Raw genomic sequence first — 18495 nt, forward strand, 5'->3', positions numbered from 1 at the left:
TCTTTTTCACTAATTCGTTAATACAAATCTATTTTATCTGCAAGTCATACTGAGTAGACTTCCTTGTTAGTTTGCTTTGGTTTATTTAGTGGGCAATTTAGCTGTATTGTAAACTTACCTTCTATCCAGGAATTCTAAAATGAGTCATCCAATGGATCCTAAATTGCATAAACTCACAAAACAAAAATCTTCAACTGTGTTTGTAAACATTTATTCAAGAGCTGACAACAGATGAACATTTGGGGTATGTTATAAAACGTCCAGAACTAGTGTCACAAAAAAGACACATTTCAAACCGCAAACTATGAGTTGTCCCCTTCAATGTAGGCCAGATGATCAAGCAGCATGATAGAGCACAGAGATCCTGCAACATTGGCTTTATTTAGTGCGGAAGAAGAGGTGAGAATTGTGGCAGGATAACTTATGGCTGCTTCACCATGACAATCTGCCAATTTACACTGCCACAAGCATCCGACAGTTCCTGGCCAAGAAGCACATTATTGGGTTGGAGGAACCTTCCTACTCATCTGTCTTGGCTCAGGGGTCATTAAAGGTCAGAGGACAAAGATGTTAAAAATTAACTTTATAATTCTAGAACCCCTGTACAAACCACAGCTTCCATTTCAAAGTGAGTATACAGGTATAGCAGATACACAGCAGTTAAATATGATTCAGAATGCACCTTTTGCTTTTTGCATCTAGCGCCTTCCGGTCTTTGGCTCTTGCCGCGCTGTGACGCAACACTAGCCAAACGGCCTGTTCATTCGGTCTTATGTGCTATTGTTCCATGCAGTTGTTCCCGTCCTTGTATATTTGTTGTCATATGTATCAGCGATTTCACGATGGTTAATTGTGTGGCATTTGGTTGTACAAATGGTTCATGCAGCGACAAGAGATAGTTTTTAGCTTTCCAAGTGAAAAAGGAATACGTAACCAGGGGAGAGGGAAGTCAATTGACGGGGGGAAGAAATGTGGCCAGCTATGGGTGCCGAGCAAGCATTCCAAACTCTGTGCTGATCACTTCGAACCGGCGTGTTTTGAGAAAGACTTGGTAGAAAGCATTGGATACACAAGTGTAGTTAGGCAGAGACTGAAACCAGCTGCGGTGCCAACTATTTTTCCTACGGCCATCGGGACCTCAACCGCCAGCAAGATGAACTAAATCTCACACCCGCCATGGTGCAGAAGAAATTAAAATTAAAACCCACAGAGAACAGTGTCTCTTTTTCTAGAGTGTTCTCGCCAAGAAACCAGAAGAATACTGACCAAATGCACATAATGTATGTCCAATAAAATACTTTATAGATATACCGTCATTTCTCGTGTATAATGCGCATTCCCCCCCCCCCCCCCCCCCCAAAAAAAGTGTCAAAAGTCAATAGTGCGCATTAAATATAGGTATAGGGGTAAATGGAAAAAACTCACATTTTTTAATGTATGCCTCCATCTAGTAGTTATGAAAAAGCAGTACTTTCCTTCCAAAATGCCACTGCCACCTAGTGGTTTTAAAAAAAGATGTAGCCTACACTCTCATTCCAATATGACAGGGGTACGTATGACTGCATATATGTACAGTTGTGCTCATAAGTTTACATACCCTGGGAGAATTTGTGAAATGTTTTTTTTTTTATATATAAATATGACTGATGACTGAACAACAACCATCATTAATTTCTTTATGGTTATGTTTTGTTTAATAATGCTTTCCTGAAATGCTTGACTGTTTAATTTGAATCCCATTAAAATAAAATTAAATGTGTTTCGCTTTGCCCTTCATGTTTTCTTTAAAGAATTGTACCCATCTTACAAATTCTGCCTGGGTAATCAAACATATGAGCACAACTGTGTGTTTTCTAATTTACGAAATACAAGTAGGGCTGTGAATTTCAAAATAAGAACAAGTAAATTAAGGAAAGAATCTGTTCAAATAAAGTGCTTAACATCGGAATAATTATTTGAAAAAAATAAAAAAATACAGATAATATTTAATTTTCCAGAATTTTGAGGTGAACTTTGGGGGATTCGTATTGTACATGGGTGCGCATTATACACGAGAAATTACGGTATACTTATATCATATCACAACAAATAAATATAAGCGGTACAGAAATGGATGGATGGATGGGACCAACGCATTATGAATCTCACACCAACGGCCGACTGCTCATACTGCGTCTGTTCATGACTATGTTTCTATCGCCAAGTGAGGATGCTGGAGCAAGTAAATTATGGATTCATGGGATGCGCAAACAAACCGCCCCGCGGGAAGCCATACTCGGGGTTCGCTGATGGGTCCACTTAACTTATTAGGATGGCCAATCAGCATACACCATAAACTCTCTACACTCACGATTGGCTGTCCTCAGTGAGGGTGCCTCCCACCCTCCGCCGCCGTTCGTAATACAGACGCCATTGCCGTTCAAGGTAAACTTCCTTTGATTAATTTCTTCACTTTACATAGTTTTTATTGGGTCCGTCCAATGACTTATTTGCGTCGTCGAATGAATTTGTTTGTGTCCACACACGTTGCTTCCGAGTCATTAGTGCAACAGTTCAACAGGTGTCTGTGAAAATTCTAACTGAATGATGATATAATAGTATTCAGCCTATTACATCGTTTTTATTGGGTTAAAATGACTTTTTTGCGGCGAATGAATTTGTTTGTGTCCACACACGTTGTTCCCGAGTCATGAGTACAGCAACAGTTCAACAGGTCTGTGAAAAATTCTAACTGAATGATGATATAATAGTATTCAGCCTATTACGTCATTGTTATTGGGTCACATTAATTGTTTGTGTTGACACACGTGGCTTTCCAGTAAGTCAGAAAGGTTTTAATGGTAGATAGAAATTATTTGATTTTATTTTCAGCACGATGGATTTCCATCCTCAATTCCGCTACCTGGCTTTATCGAAACAGCTGACTCTGGAGTCTTACAAGGAAGCCTCCAAGATAGCCCGAGCCTCTAGGTACACTGTAGGATGAGCGTCGTGATGATGATGATGACGACGATGCCACCCCCCCCAATAAATGTACATTGCTATCACGTGTGACATTATTTGATTATAATGACAAATTGGTCATGGTCGTAGGTCTGCAGCTACGGTCACGACCTGCAAAATGGCGGATCAGGTGACGGCGGACGCCAAGGCTTGTGTGGTCCAGGGTGGGGGAGACCCCGGGTGCTGGCAGCTGGTGCTCAGCGAGTGTGAGCTCCAGTTTGGTCAATACCGGGGCCGGACCTTCAAGTGGCTGCTGAGCAATGACGTGGGCTACGCCTCCTTCATCCTGGCCTCTCACCAGAAGGAGCGGGACGGCTGAGACACGTCACAGTCGCCCCTGGCTCGGAACAAAGACGCCCTGGCATCCTACACGCAGCTGTTCCCGGACATGTCCCTGGCCGTCCGCAACCGCATGATGCTCATGGGCGCGCCGGTGGTCAGGGAGATGGATGACAAGCTGCTGGAGTTCGGGGAGTACCGCCATGACACCTATCGCTTCCTGTACGACTCCCCCGGTGAGGAGCATCGATCGTAAGTTGTCTTATTGCCTGTGAAAAATGTCATTAACCAACATGAGGGAGGTTAGGTTAAATGAAATTATCCTATCCTAGATACGTGGCATGGATGAGGAAGACCAAGGTGTTCCAGGGCTTGCGGTTGCACTCCTTCCAACAGTACATCCTGGGCCGAGACAGACAGGCCAAATACAACGCGGGTAAACGTGGTCATCATAGAGACCATCATCATTACTAAAAATTATTGTTGACACTTACAGGCGTTTCTTTACAGGAGAGGGTGAGCCGTCTGACCAGCAGCTAATGGAAGCCGCCGCAGAAGTCGAGTCTCAGCGTGAGTGAATTTAATGTCTCTACTGCGTAGTCTGAGTGAGAATGAAATTAGACTGACAGCGATGTCTCGACTCGACAGTGTCTGAGGAACCGTCAGCAGCTGCCTCAACCTCCGCCGCGTCCGCCTCTGGCGTAGGTGCACTTGCCAGAGGGCAGACAGCTGGCACAGAGTCGACCTCCGACACAAAGGTAGGCATTGCAACGCAGGCAGGCACACGGGTGCCTGTGTGGGCGCCCCGCACTTATTACCAGAGTGTCATCATCGTCCGCCTGTCGCAGGTGCTGCCGAAGGGCTGGCGCCAAACTTTGCCGGAGACCAAGCACGAATGGCTGGCCAAAGCGTTCTACGTCAAAGGCTCCCGTGGGAAAATCGTCCTGACGTCGGAGCTTCAGCTATGGTGGGACCCCCCCAAAACGCCACTTTATTACACCCAGCCCCCAACGTCCTCCAAGCCCTTCTTCCACCACCGCTTCTTCCTTTGGGCGCCGTACAAGATGTGGGGGTTGAAGCTGGCCTGCCCCCACTGCCGGCACCGGCTGACCGGAGGCGGGCTGTACCGGACCGTGCGGCGGGTGCTGGACCTCCAAGATTGGTACTTCATGGGCACAGAGTACCTGGAGTGCAACAGCTGCCGCCGGAAGTACTCGGCCTGGGAAGAAGCCATCATCTAGCAGATGAGCATGTACCAACAGCTGAAGTTCCCGGCCGTCCTCACGTACAAGTAAGAAAGGAACCGAGCGAGCGGTGGTCGTCGGCTCAGCCTCGCACATCGCCGCATCACTTTGCTTCCCGCTAGGTTGGCCTGCGACTTGAAGGTGGTGCACATGCTGAAGGACCGCTCGTTGGGCAACTCCGTCACCAGCCTGCGACGGAAAATCCAGGAGGGGCATACCTTGGAGTGGCTGAGGCACAGTTTGGAGTACCTCTCTGTGCTGGAGCAGCTGGGTGTTCCCACCGGCGTTCTAGGGTGCATGCACCCTGTGCCCCGCACAGTCTGGTTTCTGGCCACCTTCGTGAGGGCGGTGATTCCACACCTTCCTGAGAACAAGGCCCGCATCACGTCGGTCTTCGGGAGCGTGCTGAAGATGCACTCCACCAAGAAGGTACGTAGTCGTCCGAGGGTGCGCATCGTTTCCATTGCCGCCACGCCGCCCGCTGCTGACACTCACCCCGTGCCTTTGCGCTGACAGATGGCCAAGAAGCTTGCGGGGGCGGCCGGAACCACTGCCTGGGTCACCAACGTGGGCAACGAGCACGGGCAGGTGCTCATGTCCGTGCTCACTGTCGCCGAGGGTGAAAGGCTGTCGAGCATGGCGAGCGGACTGATGCGGCGGTACAGGGAGGCGGGACAGGCCCCGCCTCAGCTTCTGTACGTGGACCGCGACTGCTGCTGTGCCACCGGGAAGGTCAAGGTAGGTGAAATTGATTCTTCGGCGCGCAGGCTCTTTCGCGTCCCACTCTAACGCTCTCTCTTTTCCCGCGTGCCTTAGGTCGCGGCCATGTTCGGCGATTGGAAGGATCTGATGGTGCGGCTGGACGTGTGGCACCTCATGCGGCGCTTCGCCAGGGGGGTGACCACAGACGCCCAAATCCTCTACGGTCCCTTCACGGCCAGGCTGTCCCTGGCCATCTTCGAGTGGGACGCCGAGGACAGGAACCTGCTGAGACGGGCCAAGCAGGCCGAGCAGGGTGCGTACGGCGGCCGACCGGTCACTTTTTCGGCCAGGGAGCTGGGCCGACACTGCCGTCGCCGCACCAGAGGGGCCAAGGAGACGGAGCGGTTCATCCAGGAGGTGCTGGACCACTTCTGGGAGGCCAAGGATACGATGGGCATGGCTCTCCTCGACCAGGCCAGGACTCGGCACATCTGGGACACGCAGCGCCAGCACATGGCCTGCATCCAGGACCCGCCCGGCGTCCCCATATCCACCAAGGTGGGGGAGGTGACGAGAGGTGGCATCAAGCTTCCGATATTCAAGTGCGCGCGAGGCTCCACTTCCCTGGAGTGCTTCCACCTCCACCAGTGCCGCTTCATTCCAGGTGAGGAGCGCGAGCGTTTTGTGGCGGGGGTCGTTGGCGGTCGGGCAAGCGTAACTCTCCTTCTGTCCTCTTTGGCAGGCACCGTGGCCAACGCCCTCCACTTCCAGGTCTACCTGCTGGAGGGCTTGACCCGGTGGAACAAGGACCGAGCCAGGGCAGCCGTGGTGGGGGGCCTGTCGACAACCTTGACACGCTGCTACAACTCCTGCCTGCTCAGCGCTTTCCAAAAGCTGACGCAGAAGCTGCTGAAACGCACGGTGGTGGAAAACTACACCCCGCCGGGGGAGTACACCGGTAAGTCGTAGGGATGTGCCAGGCCAACCCCCTCCCTCTCTCTCCCACCGGCGTGACACGTTCTGACTTGAAATTGCTCGCGTTCAGGGGAGCTCATCGGCTTGGACTACCTGTACGCCCAGACCAGCGCTCGTGACAAGAAGGGGGAGGATGAGGACCCGACTGCTTGGATGGACAAGGTGGCGGAGGAAGAGGAGGAGGATGACAGGGCAGTCGACGTGGAAGAGCCGGACGAAGGAGACCCGGAGTTCATGGCCTTGTCTGAGTCCATGATGGAATGCCAGGACAGGGACAGGACGGCTGGGCCCCCACCACCTCCAGACGCCAACGTAGAGGATGTTAGGCCTCTCCGTCCATTTGTCTTTTTTGCTGAATTCCCAGTTTGACCAAAAGCCGCCCGTTTGACGCAGGACGTCCTCTGACCGGACGGACGCACAGGCTACCAGCACGTCTTCCGCCTGGCGTCGGCGCTGGTGGGGCTGCGTCTGTGTCCCTTTGTCACTCAGACGCAGGTGGCCAACATCAGGGATCTGTGGCTGAAGGTGGACTCCAGGGACAAGGCCCCCCTTGCCCTTCTTACGCGGCACAAGGACAGGTTGTCCAAGGACTGCTTCAAGACCTCGGGCCAGAAATCGCCACTCGACGGGCGTGGACAGTGCCAAACGGTACGTGCGGTTTGTCCTGTAAGGTATGTGAGAGGTTTCCAAGCTGGCAACTCACGTGGCAGCGTTTTCTGCGGATAGTCTCGCCATCGGAAAGGGCACGGAGGTGGCGCACATCCCGAGTGTGAGCAGGTTGATGGAGGCCATTTTCATCGCGCTGTGCCACATCCACGCTCAGGGGCACAGCCTGGCCGGAATCCGGATGAGCCGATGGGGGCTAGTGATGCGTGACTTTGGGCGGATCAAACAGATCTGCAGGTCTGTGCAGCTGCTGGCCGCCGCTCCCATCCAGCTGGTGGAGGTCAATCACCGGACCGTTTCACAGTGGTAAGACTCACTCACTTGCACGCATCCGGGCCTGTATATTTTGTCCATTTTTACTTTGCCTTTTATTTATTTATTTTAATAGGTACAACCGGAGAAGCAAGGAGGAACTGGCCAGGGGCCTGTGCGTAGTGCTTCCGGCGCCCACGCAGACCAGGTCGCAGCAGAGGCACTCCCACCGTTCAAGCCTTTACTGGAGAAGGCGGTGCAGCCCAGTAAAGGCCTGCAATACCACCACCCGAACGACAGCTCTGGTCTGGCAGTCACTCACAGAGGGCCTGTCCTGCCAGAGCTTTTTGAAGCGCGTGTGTCCGCTTCATCCTCCTCCTCCTCCGTCGCCGCCGCTGCTGCTGCATCCGCTTCACCCTACTCCGCCACTGTGTCCGCTTCGTCCTCCTCCGCTGCTGCTGCTGTTGCTGTGTCCGCTTCGTCCTCGTCTGCTGCTGCTGTGGCCGCTTCGTCTTCGTCCGCTGCTGCTCGCATACGGAAGCATCAGATACGGCCGCATATGGGCTTCGCCACTCCAAGTGTCAGCACCCCCCCTGGCAGCAGTGGTGGTCCCAAAAGGAGAAATGCAACTCAACATAAATGCAAGCTCTGTGGAAACCCCAAGTCAAAAGCATTTGGCCATAGCCGTTACAGGAACGAGCACTTTTGCTCTCAGTCGGCAGGGCGTTCGGTGGAAGACTGGCTCGCTGAGAAGAGGGACGAGGCACAATCAAAGGTAATGCTGGAGACAACATCTGCGTCTTTCAGTCGTCTTCCCTTTCCATGCATCCTCTCATTTTGCTTTCTTCTCACACGCAGACCCAACATCAACCCGTACGCCATCTGCTGCCTCAACCTCGCAACAATCCCCCCCGCACCCCGAACACACAATAGCATCCGGCGTGGTGCTGTTGTCGTCGTCGCTTCGGACCACTTACGTGCCTTTTTTCCCGGGATACAATCAGGACTCTCTTGGGATCCTATCTGATGTTACCACCTCCTGAGGAGGAAGCCTCCAAACTTTTTACTTCCCTCCAAATGTTCAGTGGCATCTGACCTATGCACAGATAAATAATGTTTCTTTGTTTTTATTTATGTATTTATTTATTCATCTATTTATCTATTTGTTCTTTTTAAAACGATTGCCAAAGATATATAGTGTTTCTTTATTTTTATTTATTTATTTATGTATTTATTTATCTATTTGTTCTTTTTAAAACGATTGCCAAAGATATATAGGGTTTCTTTATTTTTCTTTATGTATTTATTTATTTATCTATTTGTTCTTTTTAAAACGATTGCCAAAGATATATAGTGTTTCTTTATTTTTATTGATTGATTGACGACAACAATGACGACAGTGTGTTTTTTGCTCTTAAAAAAAATTGTTGGCTCTGTGTTGCTTTTTCACAAATAAAAGTTGGGGTGTTTTACTATATTACTTTTGTGTCTTTCTCTTCAATATAAAACCAATACATATATAAAAAAAATGTAATTGTAAGGAATTGATTGGATCTTATTTACACAGATTTGTTAGATTTTTTAAATCGTATATCTTATAGTGATTCATTTTGATCACCTCTCATTTATATATACATTATAGACTCATTTTGAGCGATCGATCGAGACACCACACCGGGGACCGCACGTTTCGCGCGTGCCACCCGGCCTGCGGCGGAGGCGGGACGCCTCGGCCCGGACAGGCCGGTGGGGTGGGTGGGGCGAGGCCATCCTAATGTAGGCGCGCTCGGGCGGCAGTGGTTTGGTGTGCGCTCCCCGGAGCCGCGCTCTCGGGAGATCGCCGCGCGGGGGCCGTCGGCTCGGGCACCTTCATCCGTACCTTCCGTACCCCGCACAACTTGTCGCGCGCATTGCGCAGTCTGTATTTCCAATCCACTCTGCGCAGTACTATGTTGTCTCTTCTGCCGGCAGTGCCGTTATATCGAACCAGTGGCCACTCTTTTTCTGTTGTACAGCTGCTACTTGGCTGTTCATCGTCGTCTCTGTCAGGTTCCGACCTCCTGATCGGCTCAAACATGTACGGTTTGAGGATGCCATGTTCAGTTGGGTGCTCCTGTACTTTGACATCCTCCTCCTCCTCATGTACCAACACGTTGCTCACCACTGCGTACAGAGTGTAGCACGCCGTGTTTGGCAATTCCAACATCACTTCCGGTAGCCCTTGTGGTGAATAGAGTACCTAGACCCCGACGTCTCGATTTTCGGGTATGTTCGGGGCGTGCTCAATACGCCTAAAAACCTAATTTTTAGCTAAACTATACTTGAGAACTTGCTGGAAATGTTGTGCATGCAAACAATGCAAATATGAATTTTAACTGACCCCATAACATCTTTGTCCTCTGACCTTTAAGGGGAACCGTTTTCAAGATGTGGCCGACGTCACGGCGGCCATGACAACAGAGCTGCAAAGGATGCCGGAATAATCCTTCCAGGAGTGCTTGAAAGTGTGTCAGAGAAAGTGGGAAAGGGCGTGAGACCCAGATGGGATTACTTCAAGAGAGAATACTTGCAGTTTGAATTTGAAATACAGTGGAAACCTGATAGAACGGACTAATAGGGGCGGTGGGTTGTCCGATATAGCCGATGGTCTGTTACATTGAAGCACTTTTTTTTTAGGCCATATGAACCCATATTACTGTACAGTACAAAATTATTGTTTGTAGGTTTTCTTTGTGACCTAAAACACCAAGTACAGTACGAAGTTATTGTAAATAAATCTAAAAAAAGCTTGAAAATGTTTGAAAGTTTCATATTTTATCCAAATTTATAACGCCGGTGTGCTTGGTCATAATGAATTGTTGACATACAGTACTCCTCATCAGAGAGTCGCTTTCATGAGCAGCGAGGAATTAGTGTACTTCCTAGTTCCAAATCCGTTGCCAAAGGGGAACGGCTTGACAAAAAAAATGTTACTATACCAAAAATAGCATATTCCGGTTTTGTATTCCTCAGAGCCATGCCGCTCTCTCTCTACCATGCTCAATACACAATTGGCAGTAGATTGAACCATCATCACATAGCTGCCACGTCAATTCCCCACACTCAACATGGTCACCAGAAAGGCACAGGAGGCACGTCTTTTGAAATGGATCTAGTCATACTGTATCTCTGTGACCTGGCAATACATCAATCCCATTCTCTGCCTGCATTGCGCAACAGCCCGAGTAAGCAACAGCGGCCAATTCTGGAACTAACAGACTTTGTCAATGGCATTTTAAGCGAGAAATGGAAACTATTTTTGGACACACTTTTTCAGTCCCGATGGATATCTGTTATATCGGGGTCCATTTTATCGAGGCTTCACTGTATATCTTTTGTGGCACCAGTCCTGGAATGTTTCTGACAAACCTTGTTCCATTCTCATTACCATCTTGTGGGGTTTTCTTCCTCTATGCTTCCATCTCCATGGAGGTAGCCGTCATACAGCTCTCTAAGGTGAAGGATGAGTTCCTCTGTGTTGTGCCCAGTGACAGCTGACACAGGAATGACTCTCTGAGTAACATGGCTCTTCAAAGTATGAAAGTTCTCACGGGCTTTGGGTAAGTCTATTTTGTTGGCGACAATGGCGTGAGGCCGCTGAGACAGACCAGGCTCATACTGGTCCAGTTCATAGCGCAGGTACTGGAGCTGGGTCCAGGGCTCTGGAGACGACAAGTCCAGAACAAAGAGGAGGAATCGGCAACGCTCAATGTGTCGTAGGAAAGAGATGCCCAGGCCTCGATTGAGATGTGCTCCTTCAATGATGCCTGGGATGTCAGCAACTGTATCAGGCAGCACAGACATTGTTAAAAGCATAGCAAGTACTGTATATAGTGCATCCTGAAAGTATTCACAATGCTTTACTACATTGACATTGTCTTATTCCAAAACCGAATAAATTCCTTAATGGATTCAATTACATCATTTCTCTTTAAAAATTAGATACAGAAATCTTCACAGCCTTTGCTCAATGCTTTGTTAATCCAACTTTCGCAGCATTTTTTTTTTTTTTTTGAGGCCACAAGCTTGTGATGATGATCAACCGGACTTAAGTCTGGGGTCTGACTGGACCACGAAAGGACATTTACCGAGTTGTCATGAAGCCATTCCTATGATACTGGATCTTGGCTGTGTGCTTAGAGTTGTCACCCTGCTTTAAGATGAATCATAGCCCCAGTGAGGGGTTACGAGCACTCTGGACCATATTTTCTTCCAGGATGTCTTTAGTCTGTATAGTGTTGCATTCATGTTTCCCCTCAATCCTGACACATCTCCCAGTTCATATTGCTGAAAAATATCCCACAGCATGATGCTGCCACCACACTTCACTGTAGGGATGGTATCGGGCAGATGACGAGTTGTGCCTGGTTACCTCCAAACATGTCTGGGCCCTATACCATACCGCCCCGATTGGTGGATTGCTCCAGAGATGGTTGTCCTTCTAGAAGGTTCTCCTCTTTCCACAGAGGCCGGAGTTCTGACAGAGTGACCATCGGGTTCTTGGTCACCTCCTTTACTAAGACCCTTCACCTCCGATTGCTCATTTAGATGGGTGGCCAGCTCTAGGAAGAGTCCTGGTAGTTTTGAACTTCTTCCATTTGATGCTCATTGAAACCATCAAAGCAGCAGCAATCTTTCTTTCCCTGATCTGTACCTTGAGACAATCTTGCCTTAGAGGTCTCCTAACAATTGATTTAACTTCATGATTGGTTTGTACTGACGTGCATTTGTGTGTTTCTGTGTGTGGTGATGGTGGGGACCTTTTATAGGCAGGTGTGTGCCTGAGCTCAATTTTTAGCTTCATTGCCAAAATTATAAAAATATATACAGGGGCTGAAATAAGTATTTAACACGTCACCATTTTTCTCACTAAATATACTTCCAAAGGTGCTATTGAACTGAAAATGTGACCTGATATTAGGAACAACCCAAGTAATCCTTACATTCAAAGAAAGTAGAACAAATAAGATCAGAAATTAAGTTTTGTGTAAAAATGTGAAATGACATAGGGAAAAAGTATTGAACACATGAAGGGAGGTGCAAAAATGCATGGAAAGCCAAGACAACACCTAAAAACTATCAATAATCAAACAGCAATCCAGCCCTTTTTCAGTGCAAATGAATATCAGCTGGTTCAGTCCTAATTGATGGCCTAAAAAAAAGGTCTCATTGCCAAGGTGTGAGTCAAGACATCTCATGATAATTTATTAGCAGGTACTGTTGGCACAAGGAAAACAGTGAGTAATGTACTCTGCCGCCATGGGCTGTATGCACGCTCACCACGCAAGACCCCATTTCTGAAAAAATGCATGTCAAAATACTTTTAAAGTTTGCTGAACTACATTTGGACAACCCAGTTAAATACTGGGAGAATATAGTCTGGCCGGATGAGAGCAAAATTGAAATGTTTGGATACCATAATGCGTTTGGGGGAGAAATGGCTCTGCACATCAGCCTAAAAAAAATCCCATACCAACAGTGAAGTTCGGAGGTGGGAACATGACGGTGGGGGGCTGCTCTCAATGGGTTTCAAAGAAAAAAAATAAAGCTGCTCGGATGGCCCAGCCAATCACCTGACTTGAATCCAATCGGAAATCTATGGAAAGAACCAAAGCTCAAGGTCCATAAAAGAAGCCCACGGAACCTTCCAGATTTGAGGACTGCTTGTGTATCACACCAGAGCAATGCGTGTGACTAGTTTCTCCATACAGAAGGCATCTTGAAGTTGTCAGTGAAAACAAAAGCTTTTGTCCAAAGTATTAAATACCAATTGGCATATTCAATACTTTTTCCCTGTGTTATTTCACATTACTACACACAACTTAATTTCTGAACTTCGTTGTTCTACATTTTTTGTATGTATGGATTACTTAGGTCGTTACCAACATTTGTTGAAATTTTCATGTCAATGGCACCTTGGGAAATATATTTAATGAGAAAATGGTAACGTGTTAAATACTTATTTCAGCCGCTGTGTGTGTGTGTGTGTGTGTGTGTGTGTGTGTATATATAGTACTTTATATATAGTACTTTTTTCACATTGTGCTTTTGTGGTACTCCGGTTTCCTCCCACATCCCAAAAACATGCATGATAGGTTAATTGAAGAATCTAAATTGCCCATAGGCGTAAATGTGAGTGTGAATGATTGTTTGTTTCTGTGCCCTACGATTGGCTGGCTACCAGATCAGGGTGTACTCCGCCTCTCGCCCAGAGTCAGCTGGGATAGGCTCCAGCACGCCTGCAAACCTAGTGAGAATAAGCTGTACGAAAATGGCTGTATGGATCTATTAAGGAATAAGGCTGCTATAAAATGTGGAAAAAGCAAAGTACTGTGATTACTTTCCAGATGCACTGTAAAAGTCACCATTTAACATTAAAATACAAATAATAATCCTGTTAGCTTCTCTACCTGCAACTTGCTCATGATCCCTGTACTTGACAATTCCTACATGTGGGTTGAGTGTTGTGAAAGGGTAAGCAGCCACAGCAGGCCTGGCATTGGAGATGGCTCTCAAAAGAGAGGATTTGCCAGCATTTGGAAAACCGACCTGATTGAATAAAAGTGTTTATATGAAATTCTTTTTTTTTCAGTGTCTTATGGCAAATTTAAACAACGTGCATTTTTAAACTAAACCAGATTATTACCAGTCCAGCGTGGGCCATAGTGCGCAGCTCCAGATGAAGGACTCTCTCCTGGCCCACACTTCCAGGAGTTGCAGACATTGGAGCACGATTCTCATTGGAGAGAAAGAACCTGTTGCCTTTACCTCCGGCCCCTCCAAACACAGCCAGATACACTTGCCCATGCTCAGAGAGATCCATTAGCGTCCTGCCCTGCTCCTTCACCACAGTGCCAATTGGAACCTTCAGAAAATGCAAGGTGTCCCAGTCACATTACAATGGCAAAGCAGATTCCTAAATTACTAGAAACTTGACAAATACTGTCTGAGCTCACACAAATAAAGGTTGGGCGGCCATTCCGACCATAACAGTTCTTGCTGCCTCCTGAGTGTCCATCTTCTGCCTTGAATACAGGAACTACTTGAGCCAGAGACTTGACAAACCGATCAGCTGAAAGCAAAGCAATATAAAATTTTGTACAAATATGTATGCAGCATTGAAGATTTTGATACACGTTTGGTACACACTTTTCTCTCACCCTTGAAAGAGATGCTTCCTCCATCACCCCCATTTCCTCCATCCGGCCCCCCCCACTCTTTTCGCGGCTCGCTGTGAAAGCTGCAAGCCCCTTTTCCGCCCGAACCGGCCACCAGTCGCACACATCTGTGGTCTACGAAGTGGCGAGTCTGTGGATAGAAGTCACATCAACACTTACACAATCAGACTGTGCAATCTGTGCTACTTTTCAATGTGACTTCTCTGCATTTTACAGTGACGTCAAAAAGTATTGGTCCCCTTCTTAAATTCTTGTATTTTTGCATAGTTTCCACACTTTAATGTAATATCACCAAACACAGGTAAAGGTCAGACAAATATACCCCAAGTGAACTTAAAAGCAAAGCAAATTTATGTATATAGCGCATTTCATACACAAGGTAACTCAATGTGCGTTACATGATTAAAAGCATTTAAAAACAAAGAAAAAAAACGCTTGTAAATATTTAAAACAATGAGATTTTTTTAAAATACAATTAAACCTGCATACAGTGCAAGAAATATTATTTAAAAGTAGAAATGCTCAAGAAAGTAATGCTGTTTTTAAATGGTGATTTCATTTAGTAAGGAAAAAAATAGTTACCTGGCCGTGTGTAAAAAAGTAATTACCCCCATGTCAAATCACAAATTAATTGATTAATTCACACGGGCGTGCTGCAGCCTATCCCAGCTATCTTTGGGATTTAACTTAATTGGTCTGAAAATTATTATTCATTTAGTACAAATAATGCATCTTAGTTCCTCTATGACAGCAACATATAGTGACAGGCAGAAAAATTAAATGCTGTTCCATGGCAAAAGGTACAATTAACCTGTGTATTCATCTGTTTCCATTTATAAGAAACAGCTTTGTGTTGTGTGCTCAACTAAATTGACGCATATTCCACACTTAAGTAAATTTGTGAGTAAATTCAGACTCGATCATTATTATTTCATTGCAGTATACAATTTGTACTTTTTGTGACATTTTTGTTTGGATGTTTTTCGAATGTAAAATATGTGCCGTAACTCAAAGGCGACTGCTGTACAAACAACATGTGCACTATCCATTGAGATCCAATAAAAGAGCTGTAAAACCACATTTTTAAACAAGTCTTACAGATACAGTCTACATACTGTCAGTAAGAAGCTGAAGCTGTTTATAGTTGTAATTCACGTGGGTGATGTGGACTTTATTTTGCCCAAAATATTAGAAATACCACTCAGTATGACACGATTGTGGGGTTTTTACGTAATGACAGAGAGATTCTCACAGACCTACCAGTTTCTTTTCGGAAAACTCCCTCTTCTTCCGTTTAGCTTGGACTTTTGCCTGCAATGGAGCGGCAGTGCTGACATCTCTGCCGGGGACTTTCAGTCTCCACGTCGCTGGAAGGAGACAGCGAGCGGCACAGGCGAGTTTCTTCTCAGCGAAAATGCAGGCGAGTCCTAAACGTCTGCCTGGGTGAAGCCGAAGAAGACTCTGAAAACTCGATAATGTCGCTAGCATCTCGACGTTTTGGTCTCCACCGCTTGCATCAGCACGTTTAAATGTTATTCCGGCTATTGCAGAAAAATAACGCCATCAACAATGTGACTAAACGGAAGTGACGTTGACGACTACAGGAAGCACAGAGGTACAATCTCATAGGGCCTATTTTGATACTTTACTGCCATCATCTGGAATGTGTAAGATAAAACATCCAACACGAGAGGCGAAAGGAAAGATTTGCAATATTGAAAGCTTTACCAAATGGACAAATGATAAAATTACACCTCCAGTGACGTACATAGAAATTATCATTCGGGATCCAAATGTTTTTTAGAGCAACTTTTTTCTTCAGCTCCAATACTCCAATCCAAATGATAAAAGACTTGGGTGTTAAAACCATGCAACCCGAAAATGTCATTCCTAAAAGTCCTGACCACCACAAAATCCTACACTTTTATTTGCACAGTTTAGCGGCCTCTTTTCCTCAGCCATTTAAGAGTCTTTTTAAATATGCCAAAGTACCTTTAACCAACACGTCATACTAAATTTATAATAAAGATGGATGAAATTTTTTTAAATATGAAATACTTCAATTGAGCTAAAAGGACACTATTCAAAACAAATAAAAGGCAGAAATCAGTTTGAGCAAAAGATTAACAAAGCGGCAGGCCCGGACCATGTGTCCCCATCCTGCCTCAAAGTCTGCGCGGACCAGCTCGCTCCAATCTTCACTCAGATCTTCAATAGATCTCTGGAACTGTGCGAAGTTCCATCCTGTTTCAAACGCTCCACCATCATTCCAGTCCCCAAAAAACCTGCAATCTCGGGTCTGAATGACTACAGGCCTGTCGCTTTGACATCTGTGGTCATGAAGTCCTTTGAACGTCTCGTGCTGGACCACCTCAAGAGTGTCACAGGTCCCCTGCTGGACCCCCTGCAGTTTGCCTACCAAGCGAACAGGTCTGCGGAGGATGCAGTCAACATGGGACTGCACTTCATCCTAGAACACCTCGACAGTGCAGGGACCTACGCGAGGATCCTGTTCGTGGACTTCAGCTCAGCGTTCAACACCATCATCCCTGAACTCCTTTCATCCAAGCTTCTCCAGCTCAGCGTCTCACCTGCCATCTGCCAGTGGATTTACAGCTTTCTGACGGGCAGGACACAGCAGGTCAGGCTGGGGGAGGCCACCTCATCCACACGCAGCATCAGCACTGGGGTGCCCCAAGGTTGTGTCCTCTCTCCGCTGCTCTTCTCTCTCGACACGAACGACTGCACCTCAGCGAACCCGACTGTCAAACTCCTGAATTTTGCAGTTGAAACCACTGTCATCGGCCTCATCAAGGACGGTGACGAGTCTGCATATCGACAGGAAGTGGAGCGGCTGGAGCTGTGGTGCGGCCGACACAACCTGGAGCTGAACACGCTCAAGACTGTAGAGATGATCGTGGATTTCAGGAGGCATCCTTCGCCACAGCTGCCCCTCACTTTGTCCAGCCGCCTTGTGTCAACCGTCGAGACCTTCAAGTTCCTGGGAATTACAGTCTCTCAGGACCTGAAGTGGGCGACTAACATCAACTCCGTCCTCAAAAAGGCCCAGCAGAGGATGTACTTCCTGCGGCTTCTGAGAAAGCACGGCCTGCCACCGGAGCTGCTGAGACAGTTCAACACAGCGGTAGTCGAATCAGTCCTGTGTTCTTCCATCACAGTCTGGTTTGGTGCTGCTACAAAAAAGGACAAACTCCAACTGCAACGGACAATCAAAACTGCTGAAAGGTTTGTCGGTACCCCCCTACCCACCATTGAGGACTTGCACGCTGCCAGAACTAAGACAAGGGCGTACAAAATCCTCTCGTACCCTCCGCACCCCGGTCACCAGCTCTTCCAGCTCCTTCCCTCAGGTAGGCGCTACCGATCAATGCAAACTAGAACTAGTAGACATTCCAACAGCTTCTTCCCTCTTGCGATCAACTTTTTAAACACCTAACCTATAATTCCATTACAACAAGCTGGCAATTTTTTGACTTGAGTTCGTTGTCACATTTCTGTGGGGCCAATTATGTATTACTCGTGCACTCACTGTAGTTGTCTCGCCGTGCTGCACTATTTGCATATACTGGCCACTCATGCCAGAGTAGCATCTGCTCCATTGCACACTGTTTGAGGAGTATCTGTAACATTTGCACAACCAACATTGTCCCAGATTATCGCACTACTCGTCACTTTAAACCGCATACAATCCTTGAAGTCTCAGCGCCCCTTGCACAATGGTCATTGCACCGGTCTATTGCAATATTAGTCATTCGAACTGCTCTAAGTGCTAGAGGACTCTGCATCTTTTTGCGCAATTGTTTTTTGTCAATGTCTCTGTCTCCAAAGTGTTCTGTAAATTGACTGTCTGTTGTACTAGAGCGGCTCCAACTACCGGAGACAAATTCCTTGTGTGTTTTGGACATACTTGGCAAATAAAGATGATTCTGATTCTGATTCTGATTCTGACATGATTCTACATTTACCATTATATTGTAGCTACAGTACATTATGAGCAGTTTTATTAATAAAAAAAAATTGTGGATTTTGTTAGTACACAATATAAATAAAATAAACAAATCAACAGTATGCCGTATTGCCCTTTTCTTTATACCCGGTACCAGCATTAATCTTTACAGAGCACTCTTCTGAGGGAT

General features: G+C 46.9%; 1 protein-coding gene across 1 annotated transcript; it reads right to left on the reverse strand.

Annotated features, from left to right (window-relative positions):
* Positions 1-189: 189 nt before the first annotated feature.
* On the reverse strand, positions 190-15946 carry mtg2 (mitochondrial ribosome-associated GTPase 2). Its single transcript, XM_061794795.1, has 6 exons — positions 15599-15946; positions 14321-14468; positions 14117-14232; positions 13807-14025; positions 13571-13709; positions 190-10942 (listed from the first exon to the last, which is right to left on the reverse strand). The coding sequence occupies exons 1-6, from the start codon at positions 15824-15826 to the stop codon at positions 10545-10547; spliced, it is 1248 nt and encodes a 415-aa protein (XP_061650779.1). The 5' UTR covers positions 15827-15946; the 3' UTR covers positions 190-10544.
* Between the last annotated feature and the right edge of the window lie 2549 nt (positions 15947-18495).

This window comes from Phyllopteryx taeniolatus, chromosome 1 (genome assembly GCF_024500385.1).
Source record: "Phyllopteryx taeniolatus isolate TA_2022b chromosome 1, UOR_Ptae_1.2, whole genome shotgun sequence".
NCBI classification, from domain to species: Eukaryota; Metazoa; Chordata; class Actinopteri; order Syngnathiformes; family Syngnathidae; genus Phyllopteryx; species Phyllopteryx taeniolatus.

Bases quoted from the DNA above. Each gene is read 5' to 3' on its own strand.
- mtg2 (XM_061794795.1), bottom strand. From the start codon at position 15,826: ATGCTAGCGACATTATCGAGTTTTCAGAGTCTTCTTCGGCTTCACCCA. The intron at 14,469-15,598 runs GTAGGTCTGTGA...TTCTATCCACAG, and splicing joins AGTTTTCCGAAAAGAAACTG to ACTCGCCACTTCGTAGACCA. The intron at 10,943-13,570 runs GTAGAGAAGCTA...TGCCTGATACAG, and splicing joins GGATCATGAGCAAGTTGCAG to TTGCTGACATCCCAGGCATC.